The 24,041-nt window shown below is 38.1% G+C and overlaps 1 protein-coding gene across 8 annotated transcripts in view; it reads right to left on the reverse strand.

Moving 5' to 3' along the window:
• The window catches only part of CNTN4 (contactin 4), a 973,761-nt gene that overhangs the window by 190,200 nt on the left and 759,520 nt on the right, over positions 1 to 24,041 (reverse strand). For all 8 annotated transcript variants that reach the window (XM_060307736.1, XM_060307734.1, XM_060307732.1 and 5 more), the window contains one exon: positions 282 to 479. In XM_060307736.1, the coding sequence (XP_060163719.1) occupies positions 282 to 479 (198 nt within the window). The remainder of the gene's footprint in view (positions 1 to 281; positions 480 to 24,041) is intronic.

Here is a 24,041-nt window from a genome sequence, read left to right on the forward strand (position 1 = left end):
GAAACAAGAAATAGATTCCTTTGTTATTTATAGTCACCTAAATCCACATTCCATTCCTGTTGAGATTAGCAATTAGATTTCTAATTAGTTTTCCAAAATGGATTCATGGGTTTCTTTCTTACGTAAGTGTAGGAAATATAGATACTGAATGTAGAAAGCATTAAACTTTTCTTAAATTTAATTGACACAGTCAAGCTTTGCATGCCAATAACATAACAACCTCCTGAACTCAACCTATGATCACAAAAAGCAGAATTACGAAAATCCCTTTGAAAACTCACCATCATTTCTCAACATTAGCGGTGTGGGTGGCCCCAGGACCTTTTGGTTTGTTACTGTATTTGTAACCACACAGGTATAATTTCCAACATCTGATTTTTCTACTTTGGCAATATACAGATTCCCAGTCTCTTGAGAAACGAAGCGGCGATTATCCTGATAGGAAGGGTATTCATTGAAAATCCAGGCATAGCTCAGCTCTGAAAGCAAAAGGAATCATCATTACAAATATGTCTTTTGTAAGAACTCTACTGTACTCATGAAAGAACTGGTCAAGTTAAAAATTCATATTCCTCCCCAATGGTCCTTTTTCAGCGGGCTAAATATCAATAGGAAGTAATTACAGTCCCTTAAAGCATTTATAGTCTTCCTACCATCAGTCAGTGAGATTTTATTCCTATATGACTAGAAGGTACACTGATAGCCGATTAAGAGAAGTCCAATCTCTTTAAATCAAGGGAGTAAGTAAGCATTTATAGTTTGCTAACCATGTGCCAAGCACCATGTAATTACTTACAGAGCTAATGCTCAAATTACAGACCCAGAGAGTCTACAATCTTGATATACCCTGGAAACTATTTAGATCACTTCTTTCAATTGATAGATAATAATCATAATAGTACATCACGGTGCCACATACTTGCATAGTACTTTGCGGGTTTCCAATACATTTTATAGTTTTCCATTAACTGAGAAACTTTGGCACAGAGGAACAAAGTGACGAATCTAAACTCAGCCCTAATTAGAGACAATTCTGAGTCTCAATCCAGTCTTTTCCCAATGCCTCTTACTTTTGATGCAAATTCTTACTCCTTTCTCACTTGTGAGGTTGAACTCCTTTCCCACTATTTTAGTGAGATGGGGATTTAATATTGTAGCAAATACTCACTAAACATACAATGACTGGTTGCCTGGTCCCATAAATGCAAATCTGTATTTTTAGAAAATTAGCTGAAAATATTATTACATACGTAAGGGAGTGACTATAAAGTAGCCATCAAAGAGCGACCTTCTCACAAACACTCATCCCAGAACGCCAGTGGGATGAGTGTAATAGGTAGTCATACCTGAAAATATTCCTTTGAAGGATCTAATTTTTCTTAAGAACTAGGTGAATGTTTTGTGAACGAGCACGTCCGCCCACGCTTTCAATTTCAGAAAAGAAACCTAAATGACAGTGAGTTTAAATGATTTGCTGCAGTGAACTACTGTGCTCTGAGGAAACCAAACTTTTTAGCTCCAGGCATTCCATGATTCCTCTCTTTAAAGTGTGATCCCCAGATTTGTTCAAAGCTGGAGAAGTGATATAGTACCCACTGGCACTGATTAGCCAACACGACCTGTTTTATTTTCAAAAGTTATTTTAGGCAGGAAGAGGAAGCAACTAGAGGCAAAGGGAGTCTCAGGTTTCAGAACTGGTTGGCTGTGTTCTTGTATGCTGCTCTTTAATATGATCCTGGCCTAAATCCCAAATGTATGGAGTGTCCTTGGAAAATGGCAGAAAGGTCACCTCAGCTTTGTATAGAGAATGCTAACTATTGGAAAAGGCACTTGTTGTTTAGTACTTCAATGAGTCCCCAGTTGTAACTGGCCTCAATAACTGAATGTGCAACAGGAAACATATTCTGTCTTAAATAACCCACTGTTTGCATACAAAGGAGGGGTCATGCAGATTTCTTTCCCTTTATCACTGGATTATAACATTTCCATATGCATTATTTTAGAGAGATATAATTATGTTTATATAAGAATAGCTAATCATTTTATTTACACATGTGCATGTAATTATAAATAAGCCCATGCTGATGTCAAGAGGATACTCAGTGTAAATAGACAAGTGCTTCCCAAAAAGCTAGTTACTTCCTCAAGAAACTAAAATCTGGGGGAGGAAAAGCCCCTCTAATAGGTCATGAAGAAGTACCATGTGATACGGCAATTTTCCCATAAATACAGGAGATTTAACAAACAGCACACAGCAATGTACTCCTCTCTCAATTTGGTATGTGAGTTTCAGGAAAACAAAGTAATCTCTGAGCTTCTCAATTTTCTCATATGAACAATGAAGAGAACACTGCTTATCCCCTAATTAACTATAAGAGAGTTTTAAGAATAAATTAACATATCCAAAGTCACAAGGTAGAAATTAGAAAGTAATTTACCAGCAAAATATTAATTAACACACACTTCTCCAAAGAGAGTTATAATCACATATATAAACTGTATATATATATTTTTTTCCTGAAGATATTTTTTAAAACTGTTGTTAGTGGCTAGTGCCACAAGGCTTTCTTAATTTTGTAGGAGAAGGACAGTTTAGTAACTAGAAAGTTGTATGGACCACGCATATCAGGAAAAAAGACATCTGCTTTGTTATTTTCCTAATTGGAGTAAAAAAAAAAAAAAAAAAAAGACGAGAAAACCAAAACTCAAACCTGTATTCCATAAAGAAAGCCATTTAAATTTAAACACTCTCCCTTTCAATTTCTTAATCCATCAAAGGGATATGTGGTGACAATCAAGTTACATGAAAGCTCTCTGAGTCATAAGCACATCTGTATCATTAAAAGTTAATCATTTTTAAAGTAAATATAAGAACAAAAGTCAATGAACATGCTGTTGATCTATTTAAATTATTTTGGTTTCACTGATTTTGTTACTTAGTGCTTTAGTAGGAGATGCAAACAACCGTAAACATATTCTGCAGGATTTTCTAAACTGTGGTCCTTGGAATATTAATTCCCTGTTAATAGAAGTTCTCTACACCCCCGTCTACCTCAAATTTAAAAAGGTTACATGACCAAATGACTTTAAGAAACACTGGATTAAGTAAAGTTTAACTGATTTAAAAATTTTTCCTTTCAGGACTTGCAAGAGGTTTTTAACATGCCAACGTTCCTCAAATTTCTTAGAGTATGTAAGCCATGCAAACTTATTTGATATAGAACTGCCTCCCAACCCCTCCACCCACACACTGTTTTTCTAAAAAATTATTACGATGTCACAAAACCTAGGTTGGGAAACCCTGAACTAACGCAATGATTTCAATTCAAGAAATGGTAAGTATAATATAAAGATTATTAACTGTATTACTTCAGTTCTGGGGAAAGCCATTAAGTTACAATAAACAACAGAAAACAACAAAATGTTGAAATAAAGTTGCAATAAGTTTCCGAAATTGTAATAGTAATATAACACTGTAACCATTTCCAATGCTGTAGACAAAGGAACAAACCATAGTTCTGAAGACAAGTCTCAAATGGATTGTGCTAAGGATGGTAACTAACATCAATTCAACATGCAACCTTTGTAAAATACTGTTGAACCCCAAAGTGCAAAGGTTAGCCAAAGAATCTTGGCTGGTGCACTGGTGAGATCACATTGAGCTGAACGCTGAGCCCCTTGAAGGGAGAAAGTCTCTAAAAATAATATTAATTTATTTTTCTTCACAGTAAAGAGCACTACCTGGAATACTGTATTTTTATTTGCCCACAACAATGAGTAAGGAGCATGAGTAATACAATATAATGATAATGCAGACATCAAAGCAGGGAAATATGTAGTAAGACTAAAAATTACACAACATATAACTTGTCTTATCTGTTCTTTTTACAGGTATGAAAGAGGAACAAAGCTGAAGGCATCACACTCACTAAATTCAAACTATACTACAAGGCTGCAGTAATTAAAACAGTATGGTATTAGCATAAAAACAGACACACAGATCAATGAAAGAGAATAGAGAGTCCAGATATAAACCTATACATATATGGTTAGTAAACTTACTGCTAAGGAGCCAAGAATATACCATAGGGAAAGAACAATAATTTGGTAAATGACATTGGGAAAACTGGACAGTCACATGCAAAAGAATGAAACTGGAACACTACCTTGAACCATACACAAAACATAACTCAAAGGGGATTAAAGATTTGAATGTAAGACCTGAAACCATAAAACTCCCAGAAGAAATAATAGGCAGTAAGCTCCTTGACATGGGGCTTAGAGATGACTTTCTGAATATAACATCAAAAGCAAAAGGTAAAATAAACAAGTGGAACTGCATCAACCTAAAAAACTTCTGCACAGTGAATGAAACCATCAATAAATTGAAAAGGCAACCTACTGAATGGAAGAAAACATTTACAAATCATATATCTGATAAGGTGGTTAATATCCAAAAAATATAAAGAACTACAACGAAGCAGCAAAAAAAAAAAAAATCTGACTAAAAATGGGCAGAAGCTCCCTGTTGGCTGTTTGGCCCGAGGCGACTCAGCACTGGAGCCTACCCGGCTCTTTTTACTTTTTTTTAACTCTTTATTGGGCTATAATTGCTTTAAAATGGTGTGTTAGTTTCTGCTTTATAACAAAGTGAATCAGCTATACATACACATACATCCCCATGTCTCTTCTCTCCTGCATCTCCCTCACTCCCACCCTCCCTATCCCACCCCTCTAGGTGGCCACAAAGCACCAAGCTGATCTCCCTGTGCTATGTTGCTGCTTCCCACTAGCTTTCGGTTTTACATTTGGTAGTGTATAAATGTCCATGCCACTCTCTCACTCTGTCCCAGCTTACCCTTCCCCCTCCCTGTGTCCTCAAGTCCATTCTCTAGTAGGTCTGTGTCTTTATTCCCGTCCTGGCCCTAGGTTCTTCATGACCATTTTTTCTCTTTTTTTTTTTTTTTTTAGACTCCATATACATGTGTTAGCATACGGTATTTTTCTCTTTCTGACTTATTTCACTCTGTATGACAGTCTCTAGGTTCATCCACCTCACTACAAATAATTCAATTTTGTTTCTTTTTATGGCTGAGTAATATTCTATTGTATATATGTATCACATCTTCTTTATCCATTCATCTGTCGATGGACGCTTAGGTTGCTTCCATATCCTGGCTATTGTAAACAGAGCTACAATGAACATTGTGCTACATGAATATTTTGAATTATGGTTTTCTCAGGGTATATGCCCAGTAGTGGGACTGCTGGGTCGTATGGTAGTTCTATTTTTAGTTTTTTAAGGAACCTCCGTACTGTTCTCCATAGTGACTCTATCAAGTTACATTCCCACCAACAGTGCAACAGGGTCCCTTTTTCTCCACACGCTCTTCAGCATTTATTGTTTGTGCATTTTTTGATGATGGCCATTCTGACTGGTGAGAGGTGATATTTCATTGTAGTTTTGATTTGCATTTCTCTAATGATTAATGATGTTGAGCATTCTTTCATGTGTTTGTTGGCGATCTGTATATTTTCTTTCAAGAAATGTCTATTTAGGTGTTCTGCCCATTTTTGGATTGGGTTGTTTTTTGATACTGAGCTGCATGAGCTGCTTGTAAATTTTGGAGATTAATCCTTTGTCAGTTGCTTCATTTGCAAATAATTTCTCCCATTCTGACACCCAGCTCTTCGGTGGGGCTAATGGTGGACTATGGGAGGGCTCACACCCAGGAGTACTTCCCAGAACTTCTGAAGCCAGTGTCCTTGTCCCTGCAGTGAGCAACAGCCATGCCCTGCCTCTGCAGGAGACCCTCCAACACTACAGCCGTGTGGCTGACAGGGTCTTGGTGCTCGGGCTGGCTGTCAGGCCTGCTCCTCTTAGGTTGGAGAGCTGAGTTCAGAACACTGGTCCACCAGAGACCTCCTGGAGCCATGTAATATCAAATGGCGATAGCTCTCCCAGAGATCTCCATCTCAACGCTAAGACGAAGCTCCGCTCAACAACCAGCAAGCTACAGTGCTGGACATCCCATGATAAACAAATAGCAAGAAAGGAACACAACCCCACCCATTCACAGAGAGGCTGCCTAAAACCATAATAGGTCACAGACACCCCAAAACACACCACCAGATGCGGTCCTGCCCACCAGAAAGACAAGATGCAGCCTCATCCACCAGAACACAGGCACTAGTCCCCTCCACCAGGAAGTGTACACAACCCATGGAACCAACCATACCCACTGGGGGAAGATGCCAAAAACAACGGGAACTAAGAACCTGCAGCCTGCAAAAAGAAGACCCCAAACACAGTAAGATAAGCAAAATGAGAAGACAGAGAAATATACAGCAGATGAAGGAGAAAGGTAAAAACCCACCAGACCAAACAAATGAAGAGGAAATAGGCAGTCTACCTGAAAAAGAATTCAGAGTAATGATAGTAAAGATGATTCAAAATCTTGGAAATACAATAGACAAAATGCAAGAAACATTTAACAAGGACCTAGAAGAACCAAAGAACAAACAAACAATGATGAACAACACAATAAGTGAAATTAAAAATTCTCTAGAAGGAATCAATAGCAGAATAACTGAGGCAGAAGAACGGATAAGTGACCTGGAAGATAAAATAGTGGAAATAACTTCTACAGAGCAGAATAAAAAAAGAAAGAAAAGAATTGAGGACAGTCTCAGAGACTTCTGGGACTACATTAAATGCACCAATATTCGAATTATAGGGATCCCAGAAGAAGAGAAAAAGAAAGGGACTGAGAAATTATTTCAAGAGATTATAGTTGAAAATTTCCCTAATATGGGAAAGGAAATAGTCAATCAAGTTCAGGAAGCACAGCGAGTCCCAAAGAGGATAAATCCAACGAGAAACATGTCAAGACACATATTAACCAAACTATCAAAAATTAAATACAAAGAAAAAACATTAAAAGCAGCAAGGGAAAAGCAACAAATAACATACAAGGGAATCTCCATAAGGTTTACAGCTAATTTCTCAGCAGAAACTCTGCAAGCCAGAAGGGTGTGGCAGGACAAATTTAAAGTGATGAAAGGGAAGAACCTACAACCAATATTACTCTACCCAGCAAGGATCTCATTCAGATTCGATGGAGAAATTAAAATCTTACAGACAAGCAAATGCTAAGAGAATTCAGCACCACCAAACCAGCTTTACAACAAATGCTAAAGACTTCTCTAGGCAAGAGACACAAGAGAAGGAAAAGACCTAAAATAACAAACCCAAAACAATTAAGAAAATGGGAATAGCAACATTCTTATCAATCATAACCTTAAATGTAAATGGATTAAATGCTCCAACTAAAAGACACAGACTGGCTGAATGAATACAAAAACAAGACCCATATATATGCTGCTACAAGAGACCAATTCAGACCTAAGGACACATACAGACTGAAAGTGAGGGGATGGAAAAAGACATTCCATGCAAATGGAAATCAAAAGAAAGCTGGAGTAGCAATTCTCTTATCAGAAAAAATAGACCTTAAAATAAAGACTATTACAAGAGACAATGAAGGACACTACATAATGATGAAGGGATCAATCCAAAGAGAAGACAGCACAATTGTAAATATTTATGCACCCAACATAGGAGCACCTCAATACATAAGGTAAATGCTAACGGCCACAAAAGGGAAATCAACAGTATCACAATCATAGTAGGGGACTTTAACACCCCATTTTTACCAATGGACAGATCATCCAAAATGAAAATAAATAAGGAAACACAAGCTTTAAATGATACATTAAACAAGATGGACTTAATTGATATTTATAGGACATTCCATGCAAAAACAACAGAATACACTTTCTTCTCAAGTGCTCATGGAACATCCTCCAGGATAGATCACCTCTTAGGTCACAAATCAAGCCTTAGTAAATTTAAGAAAATTGAAATCATATCAAGTATCTTTTCCAACCACAACACTATGAGACTAGATATCAATTACAGGAAAAAAACTGTAAAAAATACTAACACATGGAGGCTAAACAATACACTAATAAATACCCAAGAGATCACTGAAGAAATCAAAGAGGAAATCAAAAAATACCTAGAAACAAGTGACAATGAAAACACAATGACCCAAAACCTATGGGACGAAGCAAAGCAGTTCTAATGGGAAGTTTATAGCAATACAATCCTACCTCAAGAAACAAGAAACATCTCAAATAAACAACCTAATCTTACACCTAAAGCAATTAGAGAAAGAAGAACAAAAAAACCCCAAAGTTAGCAGAAGGAAAGAAATCATAAAGATCAGATCAGAAATAAATGAAAAGGAAATGAAAGAAACGATAGCAAAGATCAATAAAACTAAAAGCTGGTTCTTTAAGAGGATAAACAAAATTGATAAACTATTAGCCAGAATCACCAAGAAAAAAAGGGAGAAGACTCAAATCAATAGAATTAGAAATGAAAAAGGAGAAGTAACAACTGACACGGCAGAAATACAAAGGATCATAAGAGATTACTACAAGCAACTCTATGCCAATAAAATGGACAACCTGGAATACATGGACAAATTCTTAGAAAAGCACCACCTTCCGAGACTGAACCAGGAAGAAATAGAAAATATAAACAGACCAATCACAAGCACTGAAATTGAGACTGTGATTAAAAATCTTCCAACAAACAAAAGCTCAGGACCAGATGGCTTCACAGGCGAATTCTATCAAACATTTAGAGAAGAGCTAACACCTATCCTTCTCAAACTCTTCCAAAATATAGCAGAGGGAGGAACACTCCCAAACTCATTCTACGAGGCCACCATCACCCTGATACCAAAAACGAGACAAAGATGTCCCAAAGAAAGAAGAGTATAGGCCAATATCAATGATGAACATAGATGCAAAAATCCTCATAGAGAATCCTAAAGATGCTACTAGAAAAGTACTACAGCTAATCAATGAATTTGGTAAAGTAGTAGGATACAAAATTAATACACAGAAATCTCTTGAATTCCTATACAGTAATGATGAAAAGTCTGAAAAGGAAATTAAGGAAACACTCCCATTTACCATTGCAACAAAAAGAATAAAATACCTAGGAATAAATCTACCTAAGGAGACAAAAGACCTGTATGCAGAAAACTATAAGACACTGATGAAAGAAATTAAGATGATACACACAAATGGAGAGATATACCGTGTTCTTGGATTGGAAGAATCAATATTGTGAAAATGACTATACTACCCAAAGCAATCTACTGATTCAATGCAATCCCCAACAAATTACCAATGGCATTTTTTATGGAACTAGAACAAAAAATCTTAAAATTTGTATGGAGACACAAAAGACCCCGAATAGCCGAAGCAGTCTTGAGGGAAAAAAAAGGAGCTGGAGGAATCAGACTCATTGGCTTCAGACTATACTACAAAGCTACAGTAATCAAGACAATATGGTACTGGCACAAAAACAGAAACATAGATCAATGGAACAAGACAGAAAGGCCAGAGGCAAACGCACGCACCTATGGTCAACTAATCTATGACAAAGGAGGCAAAGATATACAATGGAGAAAAGACAGTCTCTTCAGTAAGTGATGCTTCGAAAACTGGACAGCTACATGTAATAGAATGAAATTAGAACACTCCCTAACACCATACACAAAAATAAACTCAAAATGGATTAAAGACCTAAATGTAAGGCCAGGCACTATGAAACTCTTAGAGGGAAACACAGGCAGAACACTCTATGACATAAATCACAGCAAGATCTTTTTTGATCCATCTCCTAGAGTAATGGAAATAAAAACAAAAATAAAGAAATGGGACCTAATGAAACTTAAAAGCTTTTGCATAGCAAAGGAAACCATAAACAAGATGAAAACACAACCCTCAGAATGGGAGAAAATATTTGCAAACGAATCAATGGACAAAGGATTAATCTCCAATATATATAAACAGTTCATGCTCCTCAATATTAAAGAAACAAACAACCCAATCCAAAAATGGGCAGAACACCTAAATAGACATTTCTCCAAAGAAGACATACAGATTGCCAACAAACACATGAAAGGATGCTCAACATCACTAATTAGCAGAGAAATGCAAATCAAAACTACAATGAGGTATCACCTCACACCAGTCAGAATTGGCATCATCAGAAAATCTACAAACAACAAATGCTGGAGAGGGTGTGGAGAAAAGGGAACCCTCTTGCACTGTTGGTGGGAATGTAAATTGATACAGCCACTGTGGAGAACAGTATGGAGGTTCCTTAAAAAACTAAAAGTAGAATTTCCATATGATCCAGCAATCCCACTTCTGGGCATATACCCAGAGAAAACCATAATTCAAAAATACACATGCACCCCAACGTTCACCACAGCACTATTTACAATAGCTAGGTCATGGAAGCAACCTAAGTGCTCATCAACAGATGAATGGATAAAGAAGATGCAGCACATATATACAATGGAATATTACTCAGCCATAAAAAGGAATGAAATTGGGTCATTTGTTGAGACGTGGATGGATCTAGAGACTGTCATACAGAGTGAAGTAAGTCAGAAAGAGAAAAGCAAATATCGTATGTTAACGCATGTATGTGGAACCTAGAATAATGGTACAGATGAACCGGTTTGCAGGGCAGAAGTTGAAACACAGATGTAGAGAACAAACGTACGGACACCATGGGGGGAAAGCCAAGGGGGTGGTGGTGTGATGCATTGGGCGATTCGGATTGACATGTATACACTCATGTGTATAAAACTGATGACTAATAAGAACATGCTGTATAAAAAAAATAAAATAAAATTCAAAAAAAAAAAAGAAAAAAAACTACAATGAGGTATCACCTCACACAGGTCAGAATGGCCATCATCAAAAAATGTATAAACAATAAATGCTGGAGAGTGTGTGGAGAAAAGGGAATCCTCTTGCACTGTTGCCAGGAATGTAAACTGATATAGCCACTATGGAGAACAGTATGGAGGTTCCTTAAAAAACTAAAAATGGAACTACCATACAACCCAGGAATCCCACTACTGGGCATATACCGTGAGAAAACCATAATTCAGAAAGAGTCATGTACCACAATGTTCACTGCAGCTCCATTTACATCAGCCAGGACATGGAAGCAACCTAAGTGTCCATCAACAGATGAATGGATAAAGAAGATGTGGCACATATATACAATGGAATATTACTCAGCCATAAAAAGAAACGAAATTGAGTTATTTGTCATGAGTGGATGGACCTAGAGACTGTCATACAGAGTGAAGTAAATCAGAAAGAGAAAAACAAATTCCATATGCTAACATATATATATGGAATTAAAAAAAAAGGTTCTGAAGAACCTAGGGGCAGGACAGGAATAAAGACGCAGACGTAGAGAATGTACTTGAGGACACGGGCAGGGGGAAGGGTAAGCTGGGACAAAATGAGAGAGTGGCATGGACATATATACACTACCAAATGTAAAACAGATAGCTAGTGGGAAGCAGCCGCATAGCACAGGGAGATCAGCTCGGTGCTTTGTGTCCACCTACAGGGGTGGGATAGTGAGGGTCGGAGAGAGACGTAAGAGGGAGGAGATATGGGGATATATGTATGTGTATAGCTGATTCACTTTGTTATAAAGCTGAAAGTAACACACCATTGTAAAGCAATTATAATCTAATAAAAATGTTAAAAAAAAAAAAAAAAGAAGGGCAGATCTGAACAAGTATTTTTCCATAGAAGACATACTGATGGCCAACAGGCACATAAAAAGATGCTCAACGTCGTTAATCATCAGGAAGATGCAAATGAAAATCACGATGAGCTATTATCTCATACCTGTTAGAATGGCTATTATCAAAAGGACAAGAAATAACATGCATTGGAGAGGGTGTGGAGAAAAGGGAACCCTTGTGCACTGTTGGTGGGAATATAAATTGGTGCAACCACTATGGAACACAGTATGGAGGGTCTTCAAAAAATTAAAAATAGAACTTCCATATGATCCAGCAATCCCACTTCTGGGTACTTACGTCAAGAAAACTAAAACACTAACTTGAAAAGATATCTGCTCCCCCATGTTCACTGCAGCATTATTTACAATAGTCAGGCATAGAAACAACCTAAGTGTCCACTGGTGGATGAATGGATAAACAAATCATGTATAAATATAAATACACACACACACACACACACACACACACACACACACACATACAGAGAATAGAATATAATTCAGCCATTAAAAAAGGATTAAATCTTGCCATTTGGGACAACATGGATAGACCTTGAGAGTATTATGCTAAGCGAAATAAGTCAAAGAAAGAAAGATGATTATCACATGATCTTAGTTATATGTGGAATCTAAAACACAAAGCAACAAACCAACAAACCAAGTTTATATATATGAAGAACAGATTGGTAGCTGCCAGAGGCAGGGGGTGAGGTAGTAGGAGAAATGGGTGAAGGGCATTAAAAAGTAAAAAACAAACTGAATTTATAAAATCTTAAAACAAAACTCCCTAGCAATTCCATTACCTCAACATAATGATAGCTATTGTTCGGAATACCTTTTCAATTCTTGCCTATATGCCTGTAGGCTTTTCATGATTTTAACCATAGCTTAAATATTATTAAAGAAAGAAAAAAAAAAGGGAATTCCCTAGCAGTCCAGTGGTTAAGACTCAGCGCTTTCACTGCTGAGGGCCCAGGTTCGATCTCTGGTCAGGGAACTAAGATCCTGCAAACCACACAGGGTGGCCAAAAAAAGAAAAGTGTTTTTTAACAAAGCAAAAAGCCAACAACAACCAAACAAAAAATATGACAATTCTGAGGCCTAGAAAAGGTAAGACTGGAGAGTCAGAAAGTGGCAAAACAGACTACATCTTAGTCCTTCTACCTACACTCCCATTCCAATGCTCCCTCCCAAAGTAGTAAAAGCTTTTGGAGTTTGAAAGCAAGGAGTTAGTATTGTTATATTACTCATGAGACAACACAGTTCTCCCCTAAGAACCAGTCTATTTTTATCAGAGCAGAACATTAATTCACTGGGTTACATGAAATGCTATCCACATTCTGAAAAAATAAAGCCAAGTAAATAAAACAAAATAAATGCTCATGTGCTGCAAAAATGTATCCCACTCCATCTGATTTCCTTAGGGACTTTCATGCAATATTTATACTTGTTCAAACTTGACAGATTTCTTTTGATAAGTTTTCACACACTAATTGCTCTGGAAGTGACAGACAGTTCCTGTCCCATTGGCAATTTTTATCAACTGAGTAAACAGATACTTGGAATGCAGTATTTAATAGATTGTGAGGTTTCTGATGCTCAACTGAAAAATACTGAGACTGGTTAGAATGTGATAGCTATTAAGGCAGAAGGACCTAGGGATGGTTTTCTAACTCGTAGCATGTAAGTCTATAGGAAATTAACTATGAAACATCACCCTCTTAATTGGTTCCTTTTTCCATATCTTTGGGCCAACAGTGAAGGATGTTTATTATTTTTAAAAGAAGACATCAATCAAGGAATTTTCAATGAGCAAGTTTACCCTCTGATCAGAGTCCTCAAGATGAATGCTCTTAACTTCACCTTGATGCTGCCTAATTTCTTTCTAGAGTTATATTATGTTGCACGACATTCTGAGTCATATCCCAAGGGGTAGCAAAGATGTCAGTTTTCGAAGATACCGTTCTTAATCCTCAGTTTTAAATTTGAAAGGGACCTAAATCCAACCCCTGTGATTTTACAGATCAGGAAGCTGAGGCCTAGAGAAATTACATGCCTGGATGACAGGCACATGATAAGTGGGCAGAAATGGGATGATGGGGTAGTTGCAATATTCAGATGAGCTGGTTCTGTTAGCAAGCCATATGTTCCTCTCAGGATTTAATCTGGAGCTAGAAGAGATCACTTTTCTTTATCTGTAAATTTAAAGAGTAGAATTAGATGACCTCTAAGTATCTTGCAGCATTAAAATCCCATGATTTTATAAGCACACCATCAAATCCAACACTCTATTTTGACAAATAAAGAAAGTGGGATCCAAAGAGACCCAGTAACTTGCTAAGATTCACACAGGTAGTTTATTGGCAGGTCAAGAACTAGAACTTTTATACACACACACACACACACACACACACACACACACACACACACAAACAGGCATACGCACTTATATTTGAGTTAAGCTGTGCTGTGTAGAAGGATAACTGACTTGATAGTCAGGAGACCTGGATTCTAGTCCTTGCATTGCAACCATTTTGGGCTTTGACAGTTGTTTCAACAGCACGAGAGCCTCCTGATCTTTAGATAGATTTATACGCACCTCTCCTACTTTTTGCACAGTCTTGTGAGGTTAAATTTCAACTAAGATATGATTCTAAGCAAGTAGATGTGATAAAATGTATTTTAAATGATTCTACAAATGAAACAGGTTTTGAGAATGCAGTCACTGGTTTACTTTTTGGCCAAATATTTACCTGGCATTAACCATTTACAAAAGCATGGAGCTCAGGGCTGGAATGGAGAGCAGCTAGAAAGACAGGGATCACCATCAGTGGGTAGTCTGTGTGGGCAAAGGGGCAGAGAGCATAACCCAGTGGAAACATCCATGAATTTGGTGTCAAGCAACATAGACTGAGTCTTGGTTTCAGTGCTTCTCAGCTAGAAAGTAATTTCTACTTATAAGTTTTCTCATCTGAAAAACAGGGATAATAAAAAGAACACCTGTCCTGCTAGCTGGACATCAACTATGTTAATTTAAGTCAATTTTTTAAAGATTCTGCTATTTTTGTTTTGCTTTGTTTGTTTTTGCTTGTAAACTGATCGATAAGTCATTTGTCTTCCTCTGACCTGAGGAGAAGGAAGACATTATAAATTGTAAGTAATCTCATTAATTCCAGAAAAAAAAAAGAACTCAGCGAGGAAACTTAAACGCAAAGCGGCCCTAGTGATTATGCACCATAAACAGGTAGTGGGAGAGTCAAAGGAAAGAGTGTGCTTTTCTATACTGAAGTGATATCCCAAGAGGGGGTGACCGATAGACTTCTGATTTCTGAAAGCTGAAGCCTCTGGATGACACCTCTAATACTAAGACACTAAATGATCAATATAAGTATATTTGAATAGCATCTTGGGAAATAGGAGTGGAGGGGAGGTGTCTGAGACGAGTTGAAATTGAAGGGCTGGAATAGGACACATATTGTACCTCTGTTAATTAGAAGATGGACTTATGGGTGTTTAACACATATGATAATGGCCACAGCCCTTGACAACTTAGGTTGCTGAAATCATGGCTGTGGCTGAAAGGACCCCTGTTATAGATGCTCTGTGTCCCAGAGAACTGGGTTTAAACAAGGAACCCATCATCAAGCAGGACCTCCCAGGGTTCAGACACTGTTTTGCATTATTCATTAGTGCTGAGTGGAGTAGGGACGGCATATATGTATCACTTGGACCAGCAGATGCCATGCCTTCTCTCATGGCAGACACTGAAAATTGACTATGCCAGACACAGATTCACAATCCGCAACGCAGCGCTTCAGGCTGTTAGCTCCAATCAATTGATGTTGGCACATGAAGTCAAACTTTTTTACCATCTTTGCAAAAGTGATTTAGGGGAAATGAAATGGTGACCATGTGAGGCAAGGATTAGATAAGACCCAGTGCTAAAACTCATCCAAACTCGTGGCAAGCATTTCTAAAAATAAGCCTCCTGACTAAGCCTCCTGACCACTCACTGAGTTCAGTGATTTTTAGTACATGCTCTTTACTCACTCAGATGTGGCACTGGAGGTATGGGAAGTAAGATAGAAAGAGAGTATTTTCTAGTCATGTATACAGCTCTTGAATATTGCTCTTGTGTATGGCTCACGATTTCCCCCATTTTATGGGTGACTTCTTGTTTTTTTTGTCTCTATTTTATTGGGAAATTGGACATTTTTCTGGAGTATAAATTTTCTTTAAACATTTTTAGGTGGAAGTTCAGGAATTTAACTTGAAGGTAATTTAACACATTGTTCTGACAAAAAGCCAGAAATGAGTATATGATGGAACAGGTATAAAACTCACACAAATTTAAAGGAAAAACTTCAACAAAATCTGTACTTTGCAGTGGATTGCTTTACGATATGCTCCCAGATTCCCAGGGGGCAGATGCTGACTCTCCTTCGCTCTCAGAAATGGATCAGTAAAAAATCTGAGAAATACTGCCTAGGCCTGGAGTCAGCAAACTTTTATACTCCAAGGGGAGAAGCCCTATAATTTTTAGACAGAATAGCATCCTCTCTGTTAGCATACTCAGACTCTTGAGTGGAGGCAGGAAAGTGATAGCACATGAAACGGATTTAGCTTACAAAAGTGTGTGTGCCTTTTATGGCTAAAACTGTTTTGAAAACACTGAAAATCAAATAGACATCTAGATAATTAGGGTTTTCTTGAAACTCAAACACAGTTCTTAAATATCAGGCTTCGAGAGGAATCAGGGGGGTGCACTAGTGGGTCCCCAACTAGAGTGAGCTCCAGAATTAACAGAAGGGCTTGTTACTACATAGAATGCTGGGTCCCACCCCCAGAGTTCCTGATTCAGGACGTTGGGATGGGGACCGAGAATCTGCATGTCTAACAGGCTCCCAGGTGATGCTGGTGGTGCTGGTCTGGAGACCACACTTGGAGAAACACTCCTTTAAAAGGCTGACTACATTAGGCTCTCATTCTATCAGGGAAACAACTGGCAGAGCTGAGCACCAGCTTCCCACTTGGAAGCAAGCAAGCAGTCTTCTGTTTGCCACAGTCTCTACCAATCCCTAGTGTACACCAGGCCCATAGTACTCAGTAGGCAATTTAGCTTGTGAGCTCTGCTTTGGTATCTAGAAGGAAAGACAAATCAAGATACGGGAGAGACCCTTAGTTGCGTGCTTTTGTTAGCATGAGAATGGTACTGGAGACCATAAACGCAAGCCAACCTGAGTACTTTGACGAGATGAAGGTGGAGGTGGTGCTGAAACGACACAGAATCAATATCAGAGCTTTGCGTGATTGTAACAGGGAATGGTCCAGCCTGCTCACTGTGGTCAAACTAGGAAGGCCACAGCACAGCTTGAGTGGACTACAATGGCCAGATGAAAATACCGTTCATTGGGGATTACAGGATTTTTCTTTCAGTTATTTGTTAAATATTTAGCATTTAAAGCAGTCAGAGTAGCACCATATTTTATGAAGAGCTCAAACAACAGCCAAAGTTCATTTGAAAAGTATTAATCCCGTGAAGCACAGATACTCTTCAAAAGCCAAGTATAAAATGTGAAAAGCACATAAAAGTTGATGAGCTCACTGCCCAATTCTAGAAAGAATACCACTTTTCCTGGGGTAGTGGGAGAACAGAACGTCAGATGACAAAACTCTTGCAGCTTAATATTTATGCCCTCTTCATACAATGCCCTCCCCCAGATCTGAGATATCTCTAGAAGGTGTAAATTTCCTATTGCAGGGGGAAGGGCAAATGCAATCAGCATACAAGTCCTGTTTTTGGCTCCCATGGCTGTCTCACCATTACCTCTCATTGGCTTAAGGACATTCATTTTGCCAACTTCAGGCTGACTGCCACTCCACACCAACCCACACACAACTGCCAGATGAATCCTTCTGTGGAACCACTCTAAATCAGGCCCCTCCTTTGCACACAAGTCTTTTGTGAGCCCCGATGCCTCCTGGATTAAGTAAAATGCATCAGACTAGTATTCAAGTCCTTCCGAAGCAGGACTCCATATTATCTAGTCTTAGCTTTACACACTTCTTTACATGCAGATCTATATTTGGGAGAGGATTCCTCAAGCGAAACTCTACAAAATTCCAGGGAGGCTGAGGAGGGGCAGCCATGATTAATTTATTCATACAATACATCCTTATTCCCGCAGGGATCACTTTTTGATACAAAGATTAGGCAGCAAGGGAAGGCTCTGCCCCCCCCCCTTTGGCTTTAAGTAGAGAGCTCTGTTGTAAATCTTTTGTGTGATTTGCACTTCTCAACAAAATTGTATCTTAAGGAAGGTTCATACTGCTAAGTAGGTTCGTTTAAGGTAACATGGAAAAACAGTCACTGCTCCCCTGAGAGTCTCCCTGCCCAGGCCAGTGCACTGTCTTCCCAGGATTCCCTTCCCACTTCTGCTTAACTCAAACACTGCCTTCTGCAAAGAAGCCATTTTCTGGCCTGGGAAATATAAGTGCTCTCTCCTCAACAACCAAATAAGCATGTGTCTTTTCTGCCTCATAGCAACTGCACATTCTCACACATATTAAAATGTTTTTCCCATATGAGAATGGTTCAATTGTTTGTCTCCTCTCCGACTACCAAACTTGAATACTACTTGTGCACCAGAATACGTACAGCAGGAGAACACAGGTTTCACTTTGGTCCCTCACATTCTGGAAGCAACTCATGTAAACAGTAGTTGAACTGAACTGAAATTCCAAATGTCAGAAGTTTCCTGGAGCCACAATTTCATTACTGAACTCGAGGCCCAGAGTGCTAGTGAGAAGTAAGTTAACTGCAAATAGGAGGCTACAAGACTTTCATCAGACCACTGATGGCAAATCAAAATCACTGAAATCAGAGAAGGGCAAAAACTCTGTAATATCAGAGTCCATATATTTTCAATCAGAATGCATAAGTCCTCTCCCTAAAAAAGCTTTCTTTTTCTTTTTTTTCCTGACACTCGGATGCAGTTTACTAAGTTTACAAAATGGCAGAAAGAAAAGATGACTGATTCATAGTTTTTCGAACATCCAAGAGTGAGAAAGACTTAGGAAAAGCAGAGAGGTAAGCATGCAGGGGTGAGGCTGGCTCACAGGACTTAACAGGCTAAGTGACATATATTGAAAAAATGACTTGAGTTGCCAGATGACGCCTGTGTGCCCTGGCCAGATCACAGATACTCAAAGTTAGCAGTAATCCCTGGATTAAGATATTTACATGCACAAGAAAGGTAAACCTAGCTCCAGTGAGCCAGATTTTCCCATCTACCTTTAAGTAAGGCTACATCTTATAAGTGCAGGCTTAACTCAGAGATTATTGCGAGTTTGGTTCCTGACCACTACAATAAAGCACCTCATATGAGGTGCTCTGGTTTTCCAGTATATATAAAAGTTATGTTTAGACCACACTGTAGTCCATTCAATTTGCAATAGCATTATATGTTAAAAAATGTACATACTTTAAAACTAAAAAATATTAATATTTTATCTCTAAAAAATTCTTACCATCATCTGAGCCTTCAGTGAGTTGTAATCTTTTTGCAATAGTAACATCAAACATCACTGACCACAGATCACCATAATATATATAATAACAATGAAAAAGTTCGAAATATTGTGAGGATTACCAAAATACGACACAGAGATAGAAAAGAGCAAATGCTGTTGGAAAAATCACGCCAATAGAACTTGCTTGGTGAAGGATTGCCCCAAACCTTAAATTTGTAAAAAATGAAATATCTGTGAAGTGCAGTAAAACGAAGTGCAATAAAATGAGGTAAGTCGATACATTAACAGAACCATAACTTGCTTAATTCCTTACATTTCTGAAACACTTTGGTATCTATTATCTCATTTGTTGGCTCAGACAATTTTTGGAAATAAGTAGGATAAAGATGAGTTCCGGGGACTTCCCTGGTGGCACAGTGGTTAAGAATCCAGCTGCCGATGCAGGGGACACGGGTTCAAGCTCTGGTCCGGGAAGATCCCACATGCCGCGGAGCGACTAAGCAGATGCACCACAACTACTGAGCCTGCGTTCTAGAGCCCACGAGCTACAACTACTGAAGCCCACGTGCCCTACAGCCTGTGTACCGCAACTGCTGAGCCCACACACTGCAACTCCTGAAGCCTGCGCGCCTAGAGCTCATGTTCTGCAACAAGAGAAGCCACCGCAATGAGAAGGCCATGCACCACAACGAAGAGTAGCCCCCGCTCGCTGCAACTGGAGAAAGCCCGCACACAGCAACGAAGACCCAGTGCAGCCAAAAATAAATTTTAAAAAATTGCTGTTAAAAAAAAAAAAAAAAAGATCAGTTCCGTTGGAGACAGAGGAAATGTAAGACACAGGAAGGTCAAGGGATCTATTCCAAGACCACAGAGAGAACCAGTGGAATTAGTCTTGGGATTAAAACAGACATCTCTTAAGACTGTGGCAGAGATTTCTTTTTCTGTGCTACAAACCATCACAACCACAACCTTCAGATTAACTGAGCCAGTAATGTGGTGGTCCAGGGGTTATCATGACTGATGTTCCACCCCCTTTGCTGACAGAGCTGCAGTAAGGATTGTGGCAAGGATCGTGACAATCTTGACTGTTTTTGTATTCCACAGTACCTAATCCCAGAGCTGGCACTCAGGAGATGCTCAGAATTTCAGGGAACTAGATGACCAGCTAAATCCTGAAATATCAGGATGTACACATCAAGTGTATCATCAGAATTTAAAGACATGTTCTAAGAAAAGGCTGCACCAATCATCATTAATAGAATTTGTGCTTTCTGTCACAGCATAATCAAAACCTGTTATTACTTTAAGATAAGCCATTTCTGGCAACAGAGGGGAAAAAAAAGAAATATTCAATGTGGGAAATGAAATACATTCACAAGAATGAAGAAAAATTTTGAGTAAATGGTAAAAAAAAAAAAAAGTCAATTAAACTATAATTACTTACATTTTATAGGATTCAAGGATTCAAGCAGTAATATGGTTAGCTGAATAAGGTTTCAAGCAATATCAACTCCCACACAAGTCAGCAATACACAGCCTTTTCACCAGATTATTAAACAGTTCTACACCCTCCTCAGTTAAAGATGTGATCTAAAATTCAAACAACTGACATTTAAATTCTGAGCATAAATTAACTTTAACTCAATCAAATTTATCAAGAAAATACTATTTTTCACTGGAATCCAAGATACTTTTTCTTGTCTCTTCCCTTTATCTTGCCAATGCTAAAGTGAAACCCATACCAAAGCATTAGGCTTGGTGGTCTATTAAAAATGAATCTGTCCTTCACCAAAGAGAAGTATTTTCTGTTTTTATTTGGACCTTTAAAAACAAAAAAAGTTTTGTACTGACTGAAATGGTCAAGTTTTGCTTTGAGGTGTGGTGGACAGGACCAGATGAAAGATTTATCACCCATGAGTTAGAGTTCATTATCTGGTTTGCCATGAAAGGCACTTTTCTTCTTCTTATCAATATTTCTTCACTTGGTTCTCAGCATGGAATCATCATTCCTCAAAGGCTGGTTATAGGAATGAGGGTGAGTCATGAGGTAAACCAATCATATTACCTCCCTCCCAAGGCACAGTGACTGGTCCAGTAAGGGTCATATGACATAAGCCAGCAAGCAGAATTTTATAAAATTCAATCTGAGCACGAAGGGCTTTTTTTCCCTCAAGTTTCAAGACTCTGTCTGTGAGCAGAGTCCTCCATGCCCGTGTCTAAGGTGCTCCTGACAAGCTGGTGTGAATGGGTGAAAGGAAGACTCAAAGCTGACAGGCAGAGCAAGAGAGTGCACGTGGTGTTGAGTTCCTTGAGAAAAATCAACTCGGAGGAAACATTCTTGCCCTTCATGTAATCTTCTTTTTCTTAAAAATCAATAAATTGTTCATTAAAAAAGAAAAAATCCCCAGGGATACTGAATTCCTGTCCCCTGCAATCAAAAGTGCCTTGGCTAATATTAACTCTTGCCATTTCTTTTCCTTCTTAGAGATTTACCATACCTCCTCTTCCCAATTTAGTAATGGCTTCTTCTTACCATCCTTCATTAAGTCCCCTCAGAATGCCCTTTGAAAAATACTTGTTTACCCATCTACCATCCACCCACTACTTAAAACTGTTCTTTAGATTAGTGACTCTTAGGAACTGTGGATTCTTACCAATGACTCTTCTATCTCTTTTAAGGCAATGAAACAAAGACCTGCATGAAAAAAGGCAGCTTCAAGAAAACGTTTCAGTAGGAAAAAAACAAGTGATGATCACTGCCCTTTATCTGATGTTTAAGCAAATCTGTGTGTGTTTGTTTTTTTAAATAAATATTCTTACCTCAGGTGTTTTAGAGTATTTTCTATAACTGGTCAAGTATCTACCCTAGTGTTTGGAGTTAGACATACCTGCTCCTGAAACTCTGCTTTGCCACTTCTATGAGACCATGGAAAGTTACTGATCTATGACTCAGTTTTCTCATCTGAAAAGTGGGGATAATAATACTTACACTTCATAAGTATTTGAGAGGATCAAGGGTGACTTGGTAAGCAAAGTGCTTAATTACAATTAGCACAATGTCCAGCACATACAAGCACTCAATAAATGTCAGTTAATATTTGTTGTTATTATGGATAAGGCAAAGATGGTGACTAGAACTGTCTGATAAATTATATATTCATTCAAATTCACTCTAAAGATACATTCTAAATCATCCACTTATATTAATAAATCAGATCAGGATTTATGATTAATAAAGCTACACTGACATCTCAGTATATTCTTTCTTTTTCTGAAATTATTTTCACTTATGTTATTCATTTGATTCATCTCTAGGAGGTAATATCTGCTTTCAGGAAAGGAAAGTGAAGAACAGAGAGAAAAATGACTTATTAAAACTTAGCATTAAACAAAGCTAGCCCAGAAAATCAAATCTTCTGACCATTTGTACAGTGCTAGTATACTTATGCCAATAAGTGGAAATAGCAAAATCATAACTCAAAATTAATACATTCTCTCACTTTCTAGAAACTGACATCAGAGAGAAGCTGGGGAAGCAATGACAAACAGAGCTCTGTGGGTAATAAATACTGCACTGGGGAAACTTAGCATTAAAGTTAAAATCAGAGCTCATGTATTACAGATTTTAGCTAGAATTACTCTAGAGAAAATCTGACCAACACTTTCCTTTTCAGAAGCAGGGAGAGGCACCTAGAGGGGCACTAGATAACTTTCATGTTTTTTGCTTGTTTGTTTTGTTTTGCTTGTAGTTAGTAAGTGATTAGGGTAGGACTTGGTATCCATGACATTAGTCTTTATACCTATTCTTCTCTTTTCATACAGTGTAGTTGAAAGGTGGGAGGGGAGGAGGTGTCCTCCACCTAACTTTGTGATCTTGGCCAAATCACTTAATCTCCCTAAGCCTCAATTTTCTCACATGTAAAGAAGGGATAACCCTTATTTTAGAGGCTTGATGACCAAATAAGACATCTATGTGAAAAGGATTTGTAAACAAGAAAACACCAAGCCAAGGTGAGAAATCATTATCGCACGGGCATAGCGAACAGATTTCAACTTGACTAGAGAGACCTGCCTGATTGGTATTGGCGATCTGGAATGCTGTTAGGGTTTTGAGGATGCACGGGGACCCACAGGAAAAAGGAGTCATAATAGATCTGGGATGCTCCCATGGGTACAAGAGTGGGAACTGGGAACACATGTAACAATATTTAGGGTGCTGCCCCTGTGTAAATGAATAGTGGCTAGGATGGGGAGGGGGAAGTCTTTAATTAAGAGACTATGTTTTACAGTATAGTTTTCTTTACCTCTCTGTTCCCACAAAATGTAAAATTCTGTAAAATGAAAATTACCAAATTCAGTGTTGTCTTGAAGATGCAATTAAATATTATATGCAGAAGAGCTCAAGAAACTGCAAAGCAACCTCCAGTGGAGATGGATTAATACTATTATAGCATAAAAAAATTACACATGCAGCCATATCTTACCCATAGAAAATACCTCCTTTATGTGCATGAAAATAAAAGTTAATTACCCCTCCATAATACAGACAAAACAATACGAAACTGACGTTCTTAAGTGAATGTTAGTAAAAATATTTTGCCCACTTTCAATTTCTAGCTTTTCGCCTGTCACTTTAAATTGGCTAAATGTTTGACAGATGTTCAATAACTGACATAGCTTATCTTCCTCTCTCAGGCTCCTTTCCTACTCAATTGCCAGCATTTCTAGTTGCTATAGCAACTGTAAACATTAATGATTATTCTAATAGGCCAAGGGAATTTAAACACATTCTTTCTTAAGG

This window comes from Globicephala melas, chromosome 11 (genome assembly GCF_963455315.2).
Source record: "Globicephala melas chromosome 11, mGloMel1.2, whole genome shotgun sequence".
Taxonomy (NCBI): domain Eukaryota; kingdom Metazoa; phylum Chordata; class Mammalia; order Artiodactyla; family Delphinidae; genus Globicephala; species Globicephala melas.